Genomic DNA, 18,591 nt, shown 5'->3' on the forward strand with positions numbered 1-18,591 from the left:
ATTATGTTACTCTCCTAAAACTCCGGATATCACCAAGTGATGCAGTTTTTTTTTAAGAAAAAAAAAAACCCGTAAGGAGTAATCAACTTTTGCCTTATTATAATTATCATTTTGTTGGTAAAGATTTATTTGGGATTACAATGGTTGTCAAATTTTCAAATACGTTCAAGCGATCGAATCAGATAAAACTCATCCTTACTGTTAGAACAAATCGTTAGACTGTCTTTTTGAAAAGGCTGTCCAACGATGTGTGCGAGGGATATACCACAGTGCAAAAACTATTTATTGATCGAAAACAAAGCCATTGTTTGATTCTAATTTATGTAATGGTTAATTTAAATTTCATTTATTGTTACCTATGACGCTTTATTAATGAGTTGATAATATTTAAAAAAAAATAAAAATTTGACATAGTCAAATTTGGCACACACGTCAATACGTTACTTTGACTTTAGATGTATATGATTAAATATTAGAAAAAAATATTAAAAAGTTGATATTATAGAACTTGTAATAATACCTATATATTTCATGATAAAATTAATTTTTTATACGTTAAATTAAAACGACGGTCAAAATTAGTTTATAATTAGTGAAAAAAGTCAAATTTCTTAATTACAATATTCGTATTTCTCTTAACCACTAATCCCACTTTCACTATCTTTAATTACACTAACTTTTCTATGCACGCATGTGTGCGTTACACATTAATTAAAATAATTTACATCATTAAACAACATTTATATAATAAAAATCTAATGAGTTAGTGGTCTAATATGCTGAACAATTTAGGCTAAAACAATAAATAAAAGTAAATTCAATTAATTGTATCATAATAGTTATCAAATAGAGTAAGATTCAATTATCATGGTCAAGGGTATTTGTTTGTTCAATTGATAATATAATGAGCAATAATCATCAAAATGAGCAAATAATACCTTCGAATGCACTGTTCACACGGGTGTATAACAATGCCCTCGCACCGCAGCCAATGCGATGCCCCTAAGTATGAAGGGCAAAATAAAAAGAATAAAAAAATAAAATTGCAAAGTAGTAAACGAACATCTCCTAATACCTCCCTGAATACCCGCTATATCCTGCCGGAATTGCACCGATGCCGGTTCACTCTTCCCCAATAATTGCAGTCATCATTTGCATTTCTTACTTCTAAGTTCTAACCTTATAATTTCAACTTACAATCCTTTCTCTTGATTTAACTATTTCAATTTTCAATCAAAATCACCCTAAATTCAATATCAAATTAGCTTTCCCCAATTTTTGGTTCAATTTCAAACTTTCCCCTCGATTTCGGAATCTGGGATGATTAATCATGTCTACTGTTAATGTAATCAAATCATCCCTTGATTCCATACAACAGGTGAATCTTCTTCTTCTTGATTTTTTTTCTCTTTTAGAAATTTGGGTTGTTTTTCACTTAATTGTGCTTTTTGATTGAATTGATTGTATTGAATTTGCAATGCCCTAGAATTTCTCGATCATATTTTAGGTTGTTCTTAGTCATACAATGGTGTGTAGAATGCCTTTGGGTAACTTAAGTTTCCGGGCTTGAGTTGGTATTTGAACATAGGAAGATTTTATTTTTACTGCAAATTTGAACTTAGTTTCAGCTATTGATGATGAACTGAATTGTTTGCTTGGAGGTGATTGCACAAGTGTAATGTTCATTCTCATTCCGATCGAACTCGAGTGTGCTCTTGCTTTGTGTGCCTTATGTTTGAAGTGCATTGATTCGGACAAATTATGAACTTTGGAATTGAATTGTTGATATTCACCATACTGATGGATTCTAGCCCCTGCCTTAAGAAATTAACTGAGCAGAAGTGGAGTATCGATGCGAAGGAGATTATAGTTTTATCCTCTAAGTAACTAACTAAATTGGAGATGAATGATGATGATTATTTATTTACATTCATTTTTCTTGGTGTGACTTTTACTACCTTTAATATATTGCCCTCAATCTTAGCGTGCTCTTAATGGGGTATGATTAAGAGTTATTTTAAAGAAATGGAGTTAAAATGATTAAAGCATTGATACCCAAGATGGTTCGCCTACATGATGGAGAAGGATTTTACTTCTTGTACTCGTCAATGAGGATTCTCTCCTTTTGTTCCTTCTGTGCAAATTTTATATGCTCGTGCAATCCCAACTTCTTCATGTCTTCCTTAAATTCTTCCATCCAAGTCAAGGTCTTCCCCTGCTTCTTCTAAGACCCAAGACCCCCTTATCCCAACCCTCTTTTTTTTTTTTTTTTTTTTTTTTTTTTTTTTTTCATTTTTATCGTTAATGTTTGCAGCTCCAACTTTCCACCTAATAAGGTGTTCCCACACTTGCATCTAATCATAGTCATCTCATTTTCTCCCATATTTGCTACTTCCATCTTACTAATATGATTTTACTTGAATGCCCAACATGATCCATATAGCTTCCCGATAATATATTCCCTTTAACTTCAAAGTTTTGCTATGATCACACACGATACCTCCCTCTTCATTTGAACCAAATAGACTTGATCTCAAGGGTTATATCTTGATCAAATTTTATATTCTTTTACAAAATCTACCCTAAACACTCACTCCTTGCCATCTATTTACTATCTCTTTGCTAGACTTCCTCCTAGTGTCTAAAATACATTCCATGCACTCATTCTTGCTGTGACTTAGTTTGAACCCCAAGGTTCTAGATTTTGCCTTCATTGCTCTAATTTGGTATAAACCCCAACTTTGGTATCATCCACCAAGACAATATCATCTGCAAACATCATACATTAAGGTATCTTACCTTGGATAAACCTTGTTAATTCATCTAATACTACTTAAATGAGAAAAAGACTTAATAGAGACCCTTGGTAGTTTAATTGAGATAACTGATAAGGAAATCCTTCGTTACTCCACAACAAGTCCTTACATATGTTTTGATGTCTCGATACATATCCTTAACTAGGCCTATATACTTACAAGGAATACCCTTCTTAGTCATTGCCCACCATGGCCAACCAAGCACTTCTCTTGGCGCCTTGTTATAAGCAGGGGCAGAGCTGGGGGGGGGGGGGCTGGTGGAGGTCCGGCACCCGTGGCCCAATCACCGGCATTTTATTTTTTTTTAAAACTGGCACCCATAAGAAAAGTAATATAAAAGAGTAAGTCTGAATATTATTTACCATGCAAACATATAGCATAGTGGTTGGCGCAGCTGTACCAAGGCCCAACAAGCAAGCAAAAAGGTCACATGTTCGAGCATTGTTGTTCGCATACTCCTGTTTATTTTTTTATTTACTTCAATCTTATATGAACTTACGAAGTAAACTACTATGTATATTTCTTTTAATTATTCCTTTAATATTTCTTTTTATTATTAGTTTTCCCAAATATTTTTATTTTTATTTTAATTTATTCATTTCCCTATATTTCTATTAAATGAATTGCTTAAAATACAATTATATTAAAAATCTAATTTGCCATACTTGTAAAAGTCAAATGTAATTTATAGTAGTGCTAAGGAAAATTTTTAATTTGCTATGAGAAAAATGTAGAAAATACGATACTATTTTACTTAATATATGTATAGGTCTCGCCCCCCTTGAATTTTATTTCCTGGCTTTGCCCCTGGTTATAAGCTTTCTCCAAGTTAATGATAATCATGTGTAAACCCTTTTCCCTCGCCCTATAATACTCCATTATTTTCCTTATCAAATGTACAGCTTCCATGGTAGACCGCCTCGGCATAAACCCAAATTGGTTATGTAAGATCCTCGTACATTTCCTCAATTTAAAGTTTATCGCTCTCTCCCATAGTTTCATGGTGTGACTCATGAGCTTTATCCCTTGATTGTTTGAGCCATCTTGAGCATTACCTTTGTTCTTATAAATTGGTTTTAACGTGCTTTTCCTCCAATCATGTGGCATTACACTGCTTAAAATTATTAGTACCATAATTTTGCTTTAAATATTCGTTAAAAAACAAAATAGCATAACAGTAAAAACTTTTATTTTTCTCTGCTATGCCACTTGGTAGTCTTCCTTGAAATTATTTGTTAGGGTTTTGTCTTACAGCAATGTTCAAGTTTTGAACAGATTGAGATGTATTGTTATTTTTGGTGCAATCCAAACAGATTGAGGGCCATTATGGCCTTTTTTTCTCAGGGACAAATGGAGTGTCAGTGTTTTTATTAATTTAATTGTATATTACTATTTCCTTCTACTGCTAGCTAGCGAAGTAGTTCTCTGATGGTTTTTGCTTGAAAATATGTAGATATCAGAACACCTTCATGAGGCTGTTGTTTACCTAGATGCGGGATGCACAGAGAGTTTCCAATTTATTGGTGCATTCTCTTTGTTATTGGAATATGGAGCACGTGCTGTTTGTTGCTTGGAGAACATGTCACCGCTTGACATGGTAAGAATATCTGATCTCCACTTTTCTTGTTTATATGTAGTAATGGATGTTTTTGGGACCAGGTAGTTTTTGCAAATGTTGATGAGATGATGAACTGCCTAAGAATGGCATTCTGCTTCTTCAATTCTTCTGCCCTGCAGTTGGATGAGCAACATCCATGGCCTGATATGTGAAGGAGGAAAGACATGGGGAAGAGATCAGTTTATAATTACTAAGGGATAATATCCTGTTGACATTATTCAATCTTGGAATTTGTGTTCTTGAGTAGTTTCTTTTTTATTTATAAAGATGATAAATAACTTATACACTGAGAGATAATATCTTGTTGACATCATGCAATCTTGGAATTTCGGTGCTTGAGTATGTGTTATTTTTGGTTTCTGCATGCGTATTGGTCCTACTTTCTTTCCTGCCTATGAAAGATGATGAATATCTCTTATTGCTTTTATACTGAACATATATTATGATGTTTACCATGTAGCTCCAATTTAACCAAATTTATGAAAAGAATCCTGATGACTTTATTTTTGGTGCTTTAGGTTGCTGATTGGAATGGAACAACAGACTCAGCTAAGAAAGTGGTTGTTATTACATCATGCCTATTGAGTGATGTGCACCGCTATGTCTTACGTTGTCTGGGAGCACACCCAAGTATTCAGCATTGTTGCATATTCACTTCCATCTCAGAGGTTTGTTTGCGGTGCTTGTGGATACTTTGTTCTCTCTCTCTCTCTCTCTCCATTGCTTCCTTCCCTTCCTTTCTCCATTGGACCCTTTTTTTTTTTTTTTTTTTTTTTTTGTCACTGTTTTATGGCTTCATCAATCTTCGAAATTGGTGGCTTGATTTGATGTGTAGCTAAGGTGGAGATCGTGATGGAGACGTCGAAGAAAGATTTTTTTTCCATAAATTTGCAATTGATTGAGGGAGATGAAGTTAGATAAATTCATCAATTGTTGCTGTTGTTGGAGAATTTTGGAGAGAGAAAATCATGAGTGATGAATTGATGTATGAATCATTGATTCGGATGAGTTTAGATGATTTTGGTTGGTGGGGGATTGTGAGACAGGAGTGACAGTGGGTTATGTAGGAGAGAGGAGAGAGATTGGGTCTATTACGGGAGAGGTGAGAGAAGAGAGAGTGAGGGTGAAATTGACCTTTAACAATGTAATTCTTATCCAAAATAGAAATGTGTCAACTAAAAAGGAATTTCCCTAATTTCAGCTAAAAAATTACTGAGGAAGTATATATATATGCATACAGAATTTTGTGCTTCTAAATATGGTATCCTGTACCCCATCCATCCTTTTCATTTGAATGGCTTTTTAGATCTTTGTTTTAGAGATTTTATAACAACTTACATCCATAATTAAATTGGGATTTCTTTGTGTGAAATTTGTTGCTTTACATTGATTTGTTACAGGAAATCTGTAGTCCACATTTTTATTTTTTTTGGGAGTATTTCACTCATTTTATTTATTCACAGATGTATTAAGTAAGTTTTCAATTTTTCCAAAAAAAATAAAAAGGTTAGTTTTCAATCAGCTAATTAACTTCTAAAATGCCATTCTGGAGTAACTGCTTGTTACTAAATGAAAGTGAGAGAGAACTTCACCTTTGATTTATAATACTGTTCTTTCTTTTCTACATTGTGTGATTAAATAAGTTTATTTTTCCCATTCCCAGATAGCTCACTCAGCATATCCGGATTCACCCCTTGGCCCAGATGCATTTAGAGAATATGAATCTTTGTTAATACAAGATTATGAAGAGCTCTTGAATAAACACAAGACAAAGTCAGAACAGTTGGATGAAAAAAACTTATTGGAAAACTTGGCTTCCGAGGAAGGTTGGGCCCAACTTGATGACAAAGACATTTCTCATGTTGTCACTAGCCCTAGCGTGTCAAGCATCAATGAAGATAATCTTAAGCAGAGAGAACAAGTCTTGGCCGTGTCTGTGCTGCACTTCCCTATGATATATTGCCCCTTGTCACCAAATTTCTTTGTCTTGCCTTCCGGAGGTTCAGTTGCTCAAGCTAGCTTGTCAGCTGAGCATGAGCATTCGCTCAGCCCTGGGTTGCCTCCACTAAGTACCGGTGTTGCTTCTGATGGTGAGGATGTTCCTGGGGCTACTCTTACAGCCCATTTTCTCTACTATCTGGCTTCTAAGGTAAGACACATTTGTTTTTACTTAGCTGCCAGTTGAGTTGTCATTGACATGCTTTAATTTGTCAAATTGGTTTAGGTTTTGTTATTTTCCTTGCAAGTATATTTAAACATCTATGAGTTGATATATGCGACACAATGGATTATATTAACAGTCATAATAAAGCTATTAATGTCCTGCTGCTGTGCTGCATTTATGTTATGTCTCAATAGTTCTGCTCTGAGTTTCTAGTGGAGTTATCCTTCTTCCCCCACCCTCAACCACCTACTCTAGCTCCTCAAGCCACACATATTTTATTATATACGTAAACACGCATACACAAAACAGTAAATTTGTTGAATATTTGGTGTTTCCTATAGTAGCTGTGACATGCTTCTTCTGTTTTGATCTGATGGTTGTATGATAAATGGAAAAGTAACAGAGATAAGTGAAAAATGTGGAATACTGTATGAAAAGAACGATAAAATAGTGTTTAGTAGTGGAATGTTGTATGATAAAAAAATAATAAATTAATGAAAGTGGCAATAGTTTTGAAAGAAGTATTAAATTAAGGTGGGCCACATGTTTTAAAATAGATATTATTTTGAATCAGAGGGAGTGCATGTTTAGAGTGCAGATTGGTAGGGAATTTAGCAAGAATTATTTATTTATATGTTAACTACTGGCTGTTGCTGATGTTGGAAACAAAGTTACATCCTACATATGCTTAATTTTTTTTACACTGCTTTGTCTTCTTTCTATGATCTAATTCTCTATGAGGAGAACGTACACTTATATTATTTAGGAACTAAATTAATTTTCAAACTTCTCCATATGTTATTACAAAGTGCCTTTGCTCTTAAAAGGTTAATTGGGACATTCATGCTGTCACTAGAGGTAAATCAAGCACTTTTCAATATTTCCTTCATTTCTCTAAAATGCAAAACCTGCTATTTAAACAAACACACAATATTTTTGGCAATAGGAAAGAGAAAGCGAGTGGGTTACTAAAAGTATATTTTCAAGAAGATAGAAAAGAGGGTAGAGTGAAAGAGTGGCCAAGTATGACTAAAGTAAATGGGCTATTGTAAAAGTTACCAATAAGAGAAGTGTTATAATTCTCTTAAAACATCCAATTTATCAATTTTAGTGAAACGGAGGAAGTACACTACACCTCTGAGATTAGGCAGAAGTGTAACACAATTCACTATGCACTCCTAGTAATGCTGTATGGAACCTAATGTAGCCACCCCTTTCCTTATGTCATTTTTTTTCTCTTTCTTCATCCTCACACGTATTGCTCCCATATTAGACTAACTTGCTGCAACATTAATCTTTTCCTTCCTACATTTCTACATCAATCTCTTTCTTCCTACATGTCTGTCTTCTCCGCCCCTCTTTTGTGTACGTGTGTGGGTCGGTGGAGGGAGAGTCCAGCATAGTTGTTTATTTTTCAAATATATGAATTAGTGATAGAAGAGAAGGGAATTTTTTTTTGATACTAGGCTGGCTGGTTACTCTTGAAAGTCAAAACCACAGAAGTGCATCAAGCATGTTTGTGAAACTTGATTGAGGAAGTTTGTGTGGATCTTTGTAGTGCTTTACTCATGAGTATCAGACAATAAGCAAGTTACCAACAATTTCAAAGTTCTCTGTGTTTCTGTGGTATTGGGCGCCCAAGGGCCTAGTCTATATTACCAACAGTGATTTCTTTTTCTATGTTGGGTGGTATAGGTGGTTGTAATCTTGGTTTTGGACATCTTTAAACTTATAATTCTCTACTTAATGCTCTTCTCCTCTTTTGTTTGTAGATGGATCTGAAATTGGAAATATTTTCTTTCGGGGATCAATCGAAAATTGTTGGAAGATTGTTGACAGATATGTCGAGCCTTTATGACGTAGGTCGTCGTAAAAGAACGGCTGGCTTGTTGCTGATTGATCGCACCCTTGATCTCCTGACCCCATGTAGCCACACTGATTCATTTTTTGATAGAGTATATTCTGCTTTACCTCGTAGAGAAAAATCACCTTCTACGCATGCAAGAAACTCACAAGGCCAGGCAAAGCCAAATACCCGCGTACATCGTGCACCTCTTGATGTTCGGATACCTCTTGACAATGTTTTCAAAAAAGACTATGGAACTGATAATTTTCATCTACTGCAAAATTTTGAAGCTTTTCTTCATGGGTGGAATTCCAGCAGCACTGATTCAAAGAACCAGGACTTGGTTGACCTAAGCAACAAAATTCAAGATGAGAAGTCCTCTGGCTCCATAGAGTATTTGTTTGATGGATCCTTTATGACTGCAGAAAGTTTCCATGGAACACCCTATTTGGAAGCTGTATTAGGGAGACGAATGAAGGATGGGTCTGTACTTGTTAAGAAGTGGCTACAAGAAACTTTGCGCAAGGAGAATATATCTGTGAACGTGAAAACTCGACCTGGTTCTGCCACAAAGTCAGAGTTGGAACCCATGATAAAAGCGCTGGCTACAACTGACGCATCCTTTCTTAAAAATAAAGGGGTTATCCAGTTGGCTGCTGCTACAGTGGCTGCTTTGGAAGACTTACATTCTGACAAATGGAATGCCTTCATCAGTGCAGAGAAAATGTTGCACGTTTCTGCTGGAGACACAAGTCAAAGCCTTGCTTCTCAAATAGGGGACTTGATCAATAAAAGCTTTTTAACTAGATCTCAAGGTGGAAAATCAACGTCCTCACAAGGATTAATTTCTTTCAAGGATGCATTGCTCCTTACAATAACTGGCTATATTTTGGCGGGTGAAAATTTCCCCTCATCAGGATCTACTAGCCCTTTCTCATGGCAGGAAGAGCATTTAATGAAAGAAGCCATTGTTGATGCAATAATAGAGAACCCAGAATTGTCTGAACTCATATTTATACAGGGTCTTGCTGAAGATCTTGAAGCGTATCGGAGTAAAATCAGTTCAAAGGAATTGAAGGCTACGGAGGAATTGTCCCTTGATGATTTTGATGGTGATGGATGGGGTGAATGGGGTGATGAAGATGCTGATAGTGCTAGTAATAAAGAGCAAGGATATGATGACATGCAGCTCAAACTGGAGTTGCGCGATAGAGTTGATAACCTTTTCAGGTTCTTTTACAAGTTATCTGGTTTAAAGAGTAGGAATGCACCCCTAAGAGATGGTTCTTTTACCTCAGAAGTTCGTTTTGGAGGTGATTCCTTTGAAAATAAAGGTCTTCTATATGAGCTATTATTGAGAGCGCTGGGAAAATATGATGTACCTGGATTAGAGCATCATTCTTCAGCTGTAGGTAGACTTTTTGGAAGATTTGGCCTTGGCCAGGTAAGGAAGATATGGTTTCTAAATGAATACAAGCGTGAATTCTGAATGTTACACACTCATTTAATACCGTTATCTCACTATCTGTGCAGGCAAAACCTAGTCTTGCAGACCAAAACATCATCCTTGTTTATGTTATAGGTGGTACCAACGGCCAAGAGGTCAGTGATTTGAAAATATTTCATTCATGTTGCCTGCAGTCAACCTCTGCAAGTATATTTTCTTGCTTTCAATGTGCTTGTGAATTACGTAGGTCTGCTTTGGTGCCTTTTAAGCTCTACAGTTATTCCTGTTAATTTTGTTTCGATATTTTTACCAAATTAAGAATATGCAAACCTTAAAAGCCATATAGGAACCACTGAAATTATTTCACTTTTGTTTCGAGTGTTTGCTTGAGAGCTGAGAAGTGTGCTATTTTGAAGTGAGATTATTTGACAATTTTGTGTTGAGGGATTATTTTAGTTGCTATTTCCAGGAGACCTGATCATCTTCCTTTACATCTCACCAGGTACATGAAGCTTTTGAGGCACTGTCTGAAAGCGATATGCCAAATATCGAGCTTATAGTTGGTGGCACAACACTTCTTACCCCTGATGACATGTTTGAATTACTGCTAGGAAACTCTAGTTACTTCTAAACTCTGTAGATATTGTTCTGATTCCCCCCAAATCTCAGCGCAGGTTACCTACACATCTGTTGCATATTTTCACATGCATCACCTTTTTTTTTTTTTTTTTTTTTTTTTTGGGGGCGGGGCTTGTAAAATTAAATGTAAGTGATCATTGTATTTTAGGCAATTTTAATCTTCCTTTTGAGAAGGTGCCTTAAATCTTTGTATGCAGCTGCTAATCTTGGTTGCATTTGTCGTCTGGATTTGTCTTATTTTGACCGATGTTTAACCTTAAGTGAAAATTTAACAATATTTTTGCACTTTTAGTCTTATATTATGTTAGTACATACTCCTTTGTATAGTACGATTAACATAACTAAGGCTATTTTAAAACTTATTTACATATTTGCTCTGGCTTAAAACTTATTTATAGATTTGCCGTCCACGTAGGCTCGGAGTGTAGTTTTTTTTTTATAAAAAAATTTAAGTGGTAAACCGCTATCTTGAGTAGTGGATTATAGAGTAAAACCGCTACTCAAGATAGCGGTTTAAACTTATATGTTTTTACACAGCAAAAGAAACTTGAATTTCTCCTTTTACTGCTTTTGTAAAAAAACATATTCCAAAAAAAAAAAAAAAAAAAACAGCGAGCTAGTGTTTGGCAAAGTCCTAACCTGCCGGTCGGCCGATTCAGTAGTTGGCCTCCTTACCATCATGCTTCTCCTGTCAAAGTTCTGGCCACCCTACAATCGATGGTTCTGATGCATAATAATTAACTGACCAAGTCAGATTTGGAGTGGAGACTTGTACTACCTCTGTTTCAAGTTAGTTGCAACTTTGGGCTCGATACGGATTTTAAGACAAAATTTCATAATGGTTGATTAATGAATTAAACAATAGTAAATTAAGGGTAGGAGAGAGAAAGTGAAGATAATTAATAAATTGACCATCACCACCAACAGCCACACCGCAACCATCGCCCAACAGTAGCCACCACAAAACCACCCACTTCATAGCCTAAAACCACCCCTTCTCAGCCCGAACCACCAAGAAACCACCCACACGCAGCCCAAACAGCCCTTAAAGCACCAGATCTTAGCCCGAACAACCCAAAAATAACCACCTCTCAACCCGAAACCACCACCTTCTCATGCGGACCACCTAAAAACCACCCACAAGCACTCCGAACAACCCTAAAACCACCCCAGCAGCCCGAACAACCCCAAAATCACCCCCTCTCAACCCAAACGACATTGAAATCCCCCCATCTCAACTCGAACCACACCGAAACCAACCACTAGGCGAAAATTACTAATCAGCACCGGTTCAAAACCCTCATTTCGCACCAGTTTTGAACCGGTTCTGGTTCAAATCCCAAGACTTTTCGCACCGGTTCAAAACCGGTGCGAAAACTTATTTTTCGCACCGGTTCTTGATGTGAACCGGTGCGAAAAGTCCCCAAAAATATTAAAAAAAACCTTTTAGCACCGGTTCTTGCTTTGAACCGGTGCGCCGGTTTTATTCCAAAACCGGTGCCAAAAATGCTCCAAATATATATATATATATATATATATTTTTTTTTTTTCTTTTTTCTCATTTTTTTCACTTAAATTGGTATATAAACACTAACATATATATAAAGTTACACATTTTCATTAAAAAAGGCTGTAATATTACAATTTTCGTCCAAAAAAAATTAAATAATCTAGACTTATCTCTGAGTACCTTTCTTGCATTTGATTTAACTAGCTGTCCTGGTCTTGTGCTGGTGGCTGCTCTGCTGGCGGTGGGTGTGTTTCCGCTCTGCTGGCTGTGGCTGTTTTGCTTCTGTGGCTGTGCTTTTGCTTTGTTCAGGTTGGCTGGGTGATTGGTTTTGCTTCTGTTCAGGTTGTCTTGTGTTGGTGGCTGCTCGCTGGCTACTGTGTTGTTATGTGTTCAAGAAGACCTGTTGCTCTGCTGTTTCCTGTGCTGCTGTTTCTGTTCTGCTGCGCTGCTGTGCCCCTGTCCTATTCAGGCTGGCTGGGCATCTGTTTGCTTCTGCGGCTGTGTCTATGTTATGTTCAGGCTGGCTGGGTGACTGGTTTGAGTTCTTGAGCTGCTGTGTTTCTGTTCTGCTCTGGTCAGGCTGTGCTGGGTGTTTGCTGCTCTGCTATAGTGCTGTGTTGCTTGCTGGTTTGGCTGCTCTGGGTCAGGCTGCTGGGTTTGCTGGGTTCTGCTGCTACTGCTGCTGCTGCGTGGTTCTCTGTGTTGCGGTACTGGTGAGCTGCTGTGGTGCTGTGCTGGTGAACATGTAGGACAATCTCAAGTAGGATTTAAATATTAGATTTTCAAAGAGATTACTATCATAAACAGTCAAGGTAGGTCAATATATTTATTGTGCATATTAGATTTTTAGAGACAATACTATCACAAACAGTCAAGCTAGGGTCTATATATTGATTGTGTTCCAATTTTACAATCGGCTGCATGCCCATATCACCATTGTAAAGGAATTTGAGAAAACTTATAGCATGGTAGGTGTTTATGAGATAACTAACTGACACATCAAGCTGCAATAGCAGTCAATCATTCGCATTGACTGCAAAAGTGGTTCCGCGATTGTGCCCCCATCCAAGATTATAGAGCATGGAGAGGGGTAATGATCAACTTCTTAGCTCCATAGAAGTGAAAGCAAGTAAAAATCTTTATAGACATTTACAATCATCAATATGAAAGCAAATAAAGAGGGTGATTGCCTTTCTAACCTAACGGAGTAACTACGCTCAGGATTCTCGAGGTGAAACAAATGGGAATATAAACTGACCTTTAATTCTGCCACTTCTTGCTCTCGTTTGGCAAGTGTCACAATAAAGGCAGCTTCTTTCTTCTTTGCTTTTTCTAGCTGGTAAGAAGAAATAACAAATTATTCACCATCCAAAACTAATTATATACAGTAATAACGATAGGAAAGGAAAAAGCACAAACCTGCTCTTTTAGTGACTTGTGTGATGACCTTAAGGTTTGGATATAGTTAACCACCAATTTAGGTTCTGCAGGAACAATAACGAAGATTTTCATATCAACCAGAAATAAAAGCTCCAAGACAGTTAAATGGAAAGAAATACAAAACATTAGAAATACAAAATATAAGCTAAAAATTATAAGACTGACCTGGAGTAGTAGCTGGGGATATAGCAGACTCATCCTGAAATGAAGAATGCTATTTCTGAATTTCAGACTTTGCAGATTCCAGCTCGATCTAAGACAAAGCAGCCAAAACTAATTACTCCTTAACCAACTGTCGATAGTCAACTAGCAAAACTTAAGCAGACAATAATTGAATTTAGTTACTGATTCAAAGTTCTCTTTTAGGTCATCCTTTGTAGATGTAAAAACAATATGACAGAGTGATGACGGGAAGCAATAACACACTACTAGACAAGCATTCCACTAAACAGGTCAATAGGTACTGTTTAAAGCCACAAATTAAAGTATATAATTCTCATCTTCAATATATTGTACTAAGTAAATCACTAGCATTATCATTATACATAATTAATTTAACCAGATCTTTACATATTAGTGAAAATTTATCTCAATGATCACTTAAGTGAACTACAGAATCTAGAGATCCCTCAAAATCTCTTTCCCACAGATGCAATTACTGGTACTGGTCTTAGATCATGTTTTGCTAGTACTAGTACAGTTTTGAGTATTTTCTGTCTTAAAACAGAATTTTTAAGTAACAATTGCACGTCAGCATTTTATTTATGGATTTGCATACTCTTTTATATAGATCTCCGCAAATGATATGCGTGTCGCGTACCTAACAAAAATAAACCTAACGAGACCATTACTATGTAGACGGGCAAGTAAGGATCGAATCCCAAGAGACTAAGGTTCACCTAATTAAATAGACTCAAATAATCACTAAGCAAGTGACAATTCAATGGTGATGAACTTCTAAGAACTAATAATTAAAGAAATCAATTAATCTAAAGAATATAAAGAATCAATGAACTAAAGCATTCAAGATCAAGCATTACCACGAATATAATCAATGCATAAACAATTCTACCCACAATAACAATTCAAACAACAAGAGGAAAAGTATTCCCTATAAAATACCAAAGGTCTATTCCGAGTTATCAATGGCTTCCCAAATCAACTATCAAGCCTACTTCCATCGAATCAAGCGAATAAGGGACATTAAACACCATACTTAACTTCCTAATCATTCAATCAACTATTTCCATGATGATCTTCAAACCCTTAATTGAAATACTCAAATCCCGTTAATATTCAACTTCCATTGCAATAAGAACAAAGGGATGATAACAATACTAATTATTCCTAATCTAGTATTGGCATAAACACAATCAATTAAGCATGTCAATTGGAAATATTATTGGAGAATTTAAAGAATTAACCTAAGCATTAATCATATCCGGGTTTTGCTAGATCCCGGATTATGAATCTACTCACACATACTAACAAAACCTAAAACAATGATTAATGGAGAAAGCATAATTAAAAACAATAATAATTGAAAGAGAAGAGAAAATAGATGAATACCAATGATGCTCCAATTGAAATAACTCAAATTGTTGATGAGCAATAATCAAATCTAATGGAGGAATTAAATTGCATGAAAGAGAGTAAACTAGGATTCTAGAGAGAAAATAATGCTTAAGGAAAATAATAAGTGTTTTCTAATTGTGATTACAAAGGGTATTTATACCCTCATAAAGATAAAAATTCGAGAATAATTAAAACCGGCTCCGCGAAACCATGCCCGGTCCAACCGGGCAAGAGGTGCCCGATCGGGCGCGAGGATCCTCTACAAGAAATTCCTGCTGCCTTCTTCGTCTAAGTGCTAACTTCTTCTACCCTTCGTTGCCTGGTCCAACCGGGAAAAGCATGCCTGACCGGGCACTTAGGATCTACAACAAGTATTCCGTATTTAACTCATCCTTCATTGCCCAGTTGGACCAGGCAAGTTAGGGTTGACAGGGCATGGGGGAAACCTTCTTCTTCATGTGCTAACCTCTTCTACAACCGTCCCAAAACATGTTTGATTCATCCAAGAAACTCCATATTCCTATAAAACTCACAAAAGCACATCGAATACACTAGAGAAGAGATTGTTAGCGAGAAATGGCTCTAAAGAGCCTAAAACCATGCAAGATTACGATGTAAAATCGAGATAAATCATGGTATAAAACGTGTACATCAGCAAACCAGCAATAAGTTCAAAGAATACAACACATTTGGAAATGTGTTAACCTTACCTTATAAAGTATTTGTTCGATTGTTTCATCTGCCAACTTCAGTTCAGATTCACATAGAATTGCGATCAACATTTTCCTCACCTGCAAAAATATAAATATCAACTCATATGAATATTATAACAAACATGCTAACATGCAAGGTATACAAGAAATTAAGGATGCAATCGAGAAGCTACAGTACAAGAATCAAAATCCATCTCCAATTATGCAAGATCAGACAAGTCAAACACTGGGACACATTCATTACCAATAATTTGGGTTCGTTCGGTTTCTGGTTGAAATTAAGGATCCAATATCTTTCAGTTACATATGTTGCATATTCGATTTCGGGTAGAACGGTCTTGTTCAAGACCTTAAATTCAGACATGTTTGTCAGAATTTGGGGTTGAATCAAGATTTGTATAAGCTCATAGTCAACATCTAATTGACACTGTAATAATGGCCTTAAAATCTTAGTGAATCTTTACTACACCTTAAGCAGAATAAAAAAACCTTATAAAGTAATACAACCTTGCAGGGGATTTCAGCATACACATGCATATGAAAACAAGGCAACTATTGAAAACAGGCGGTATTTTAGTTCGTTACTAAGATACCTCTATCAAATGATATTTGTAGTCCTAAACATGCAACTAAATGAGTATAGAGGAAAGTCAAGGGTCGAACACAGGGAAACGATTAAGCACCGCTATTTATCTCCTAATGTTAATCTAGTTCGATCAAGAAGTATAGTGGGTAAAGTAATGACTAAAGGGGGTAGAATAACAATTAAAACAAGCACTAGGGGGAAGGATCAAACATGCTATGAATTCAACGAAGTTAGGCATCGGAAAATAGGTTTACATGTAACCCAAGCAACTCATACAGGGCAAAATCAAGAATACTCTCTAATCACCTATCGGGATTAAGAGCTATCCTAGCTAACATACACTTACACTATCGTCATAAGGCATACAAACTAAGGTCATGCAATAATCAATCACCTAATGACTATTCCCAAATCACACTATCGTCATGATTTAGTTCAAGTCACTCAACCACAACATGCATATGGCCATAAACATGGAGTGGCCAATAAGTATAAGCACAAGGAATCACAAATATTCCAAATTAACCTAGCCTAACATACATCAAACTCAAAGCATGCCTTCACCAAACCCCTAGCAAAAGAAGAACTACTCACAATCCATACCCCTAACTACAATTATACTAATCAACATAGTAACTTAGGAATTAATGAGAAAGATGATAACTTTATCAACTAAACCAACAAAGATAGGAACTTTAAACATAAAAACAAGAGAATAAGTAGAAGAATACCAATAGCTTCATTGAATACTAAGTAGGAGGACAAAACCCATTCAAGTTCCAAAAAGCTTCTTCAAAAATACCCCAAAAATAACTAAGGTTTTTGGGAAATAGAAAATTCCACTAAGATCTATTGAGGATTTTCAATACCCCTTGGCTAAAAACTAGATCTAAGAGTTTTTACCCTAAAAACTTCTATTACAAGCCTTCTTTTCTCTTCTAAAGTATGCTGAATTTCTAAAATAAAAATTGCCCCTTTCTCTCTCCTCTTTGCTGCATAAATCTGATTTCGGATTGTCGCAGACAAGAGCGGCCGCGCCTAAAAGTAGCGCGCCCGCTCCAAATATGGGTATCATGGGATTGGGCCAGCTTAGCGCGCGCCCGTGCCTAGGGTTGCGCGCCCGTGCCAAAATGCTGGTGCAATGTCTTCAATCCTTGCTCTAGTTCCTTCCCAATCCGAACCACTACCGGCAATAATCTGCAATTACAAAATAGGAAGGCAAAGCGTAATACAACGAAGGGGGAGGGGAGTAAAGACTACCTAAACCATATAAAAATACATTACGCAACACATAGGTAGACTACTCAAATTTGGCAAAACATAACAAAAGCACACTAGAATGAACTAAATTATTACTAAAACTATTAGAAAAGACTACCCTAGGAGTGACATAAATGTCACTCATCAAATTCCCCCAAGCTAAACCTTTGCTCGTCCTCGAGCAAAGCTAAAGACAAAGAAGAATAAGACGCAATTATTCAAACATGAGAAAATAGAAAAGAAGGGAAAAGGGGTATACACTAACTCACTTTTGTAGGAATCACAGTTGTTTTTAGCGTAAACAACAAGCCATTTAAACCTCAAAGTCGCCAATGAGGACAAGTATGCTCTCGTGGGGGTTTCCAAAGAGTTTAACCCACAAATCTTGGCAACATGCTCAAAACAAACCCAAAACAAAGGAGCAAATAAAGAAGAAAATCAACTACAAACACGGAACAAAACATGGAAATGAAGAACATATTGAAAACACAAGCATGGATGGATGACAATTTTTCTAAGCAATGAGAGTAAACACACTTTTAGATGCCAATGGTTGATTGAAAGATAAGCTATGCTAAGCATAAAGAACTCTAACATGCTCCACTCCCCCCGCATTCCAAACATTCTTACTGCTTTCCCTCATCTAGATTCAAATCCACTCTACTAGGTAGCATCTCATGACTCCACGAAGGAGCTGGAACAAAGATAAGACAATAAAATCAAGGGGAACCCGACATCTTACCAAGTCATGTTCTCTCCATATGCTTGAAATATAGCCCCCTCCACCGACTAGTGACTCAACTAATCCAAGTCAAAAGGACTTTAAAAGGGGTTGTAATGTAGGCTAGGAGGTAAAGGTGAGGAAAAATATGAAAATTTGGTGGTAAATCCTAATTGTGAAGCAAAGAATGGCGCCAATTCTCAAAAACAACGTAGAATATCACCAATTTGCAAACAAAAATACATCTCCCCCAAGC

At 36.3% G+C, this 18,591-nt stretch overlaps 1 protein-coding gene and 1 long non-coding RNA gene across 3 annotated transcripts; one reads left to right on the top strand and one right to left on the bottom strand.

Moving 5' to 3' along the window:
* Nucleotides 1-737: 737 nt before the first annotated feature.
* On the top strand, nt 738-10,815 carry LOC110739709 (sec1 family domain-containing protein MIP3-like). The gene is made up of 7 exons (XM_021920176.1): nt 738-1,378; nt 4,270-4,413; nt 4,953-5,102; nt 6,098-6,583; nt 8,371-9,888; nt 9,978-10,046; nt 10,394-10,815. The coding sequence occupies exons 1-7, from the start codon at nt 1,331-1,333 to the stop codon at nt 10,520-10,522; spliced, it is 2,544 nt and encodes an 847-aa protein (XP_021775868.1). The 5' UTR covers nt 738-1,330; the 3' UTR covers nt 10,523-10,815.
* Nucleotides 10,816-12,166: 1,351 nt separating this feature from the next.
* Nucleotides 12,167-15,847, bottom strand: LOC110739598. 2 transcript variants are annotated; one of them, XR_002514853.1, is made up of 4 exons: nt 15,766-15,847; nt 13,646-13,733; nt 13,460-13,524; nt 12,167-13,376 (listed from the first exon to the last, which is right to left on the bottom strand). It is a non-coding gene; the product is annotated as an uncharacterized LOC110739598 (long non-coding RNA). The 2 variants fall into 2 exon arrangements; XR_002514852.1 differs by lacking the exon at nt 15,766-15,847 and having other exon boundaries at nt 13,646-13,847.
* Between the last annotated feature and the right edge of the window lie 2,744 nt (nt 15,848-18,591).

This window comes from Chenopodium quinoa, unplaced genomic scaffold (genome assembly GCF_001683475.1).
Source record: "Chenopodium quinoa cultivar QQ74 unplaced genomic scaffold, ASM168347v1, whole genome shotgun sequence".
Lineage (NCBI taxonomy): Eukaryota > Viridiplantae > Streptophyta > Magnoliopsida > Caryophyllales > Amaranthaceae > Chenopodium > Chenopodium quinoa.

What these genes read in the sequence shown, in the direction of transcription:
- LOC110739709 (XM_021920176.1), top strand. Translation starts at nt 1,331, where the DNA reads ATGTCTACTGTTAATGTAATCAAATCATCCCTTGATTCCATACAACAG. An exon ending in ACATGTCACCGCTTGACATG is followed by an intron (nt 4,414 to 4,952) that starts GTAAGAATATCT and finishes TTGGTGCTTTAG; the next exon opens with GTTGCTGATTGGAATGGAAC. An exon ending in GTGGTACCAACGGCCAAGAG is followed by an intron (nt 10,047 to 10,393) that starts GTCAGTGATTTG and finishes ACATCTCACCAG; the next exon opens with GTACATGAAGCTTTTGAGGC.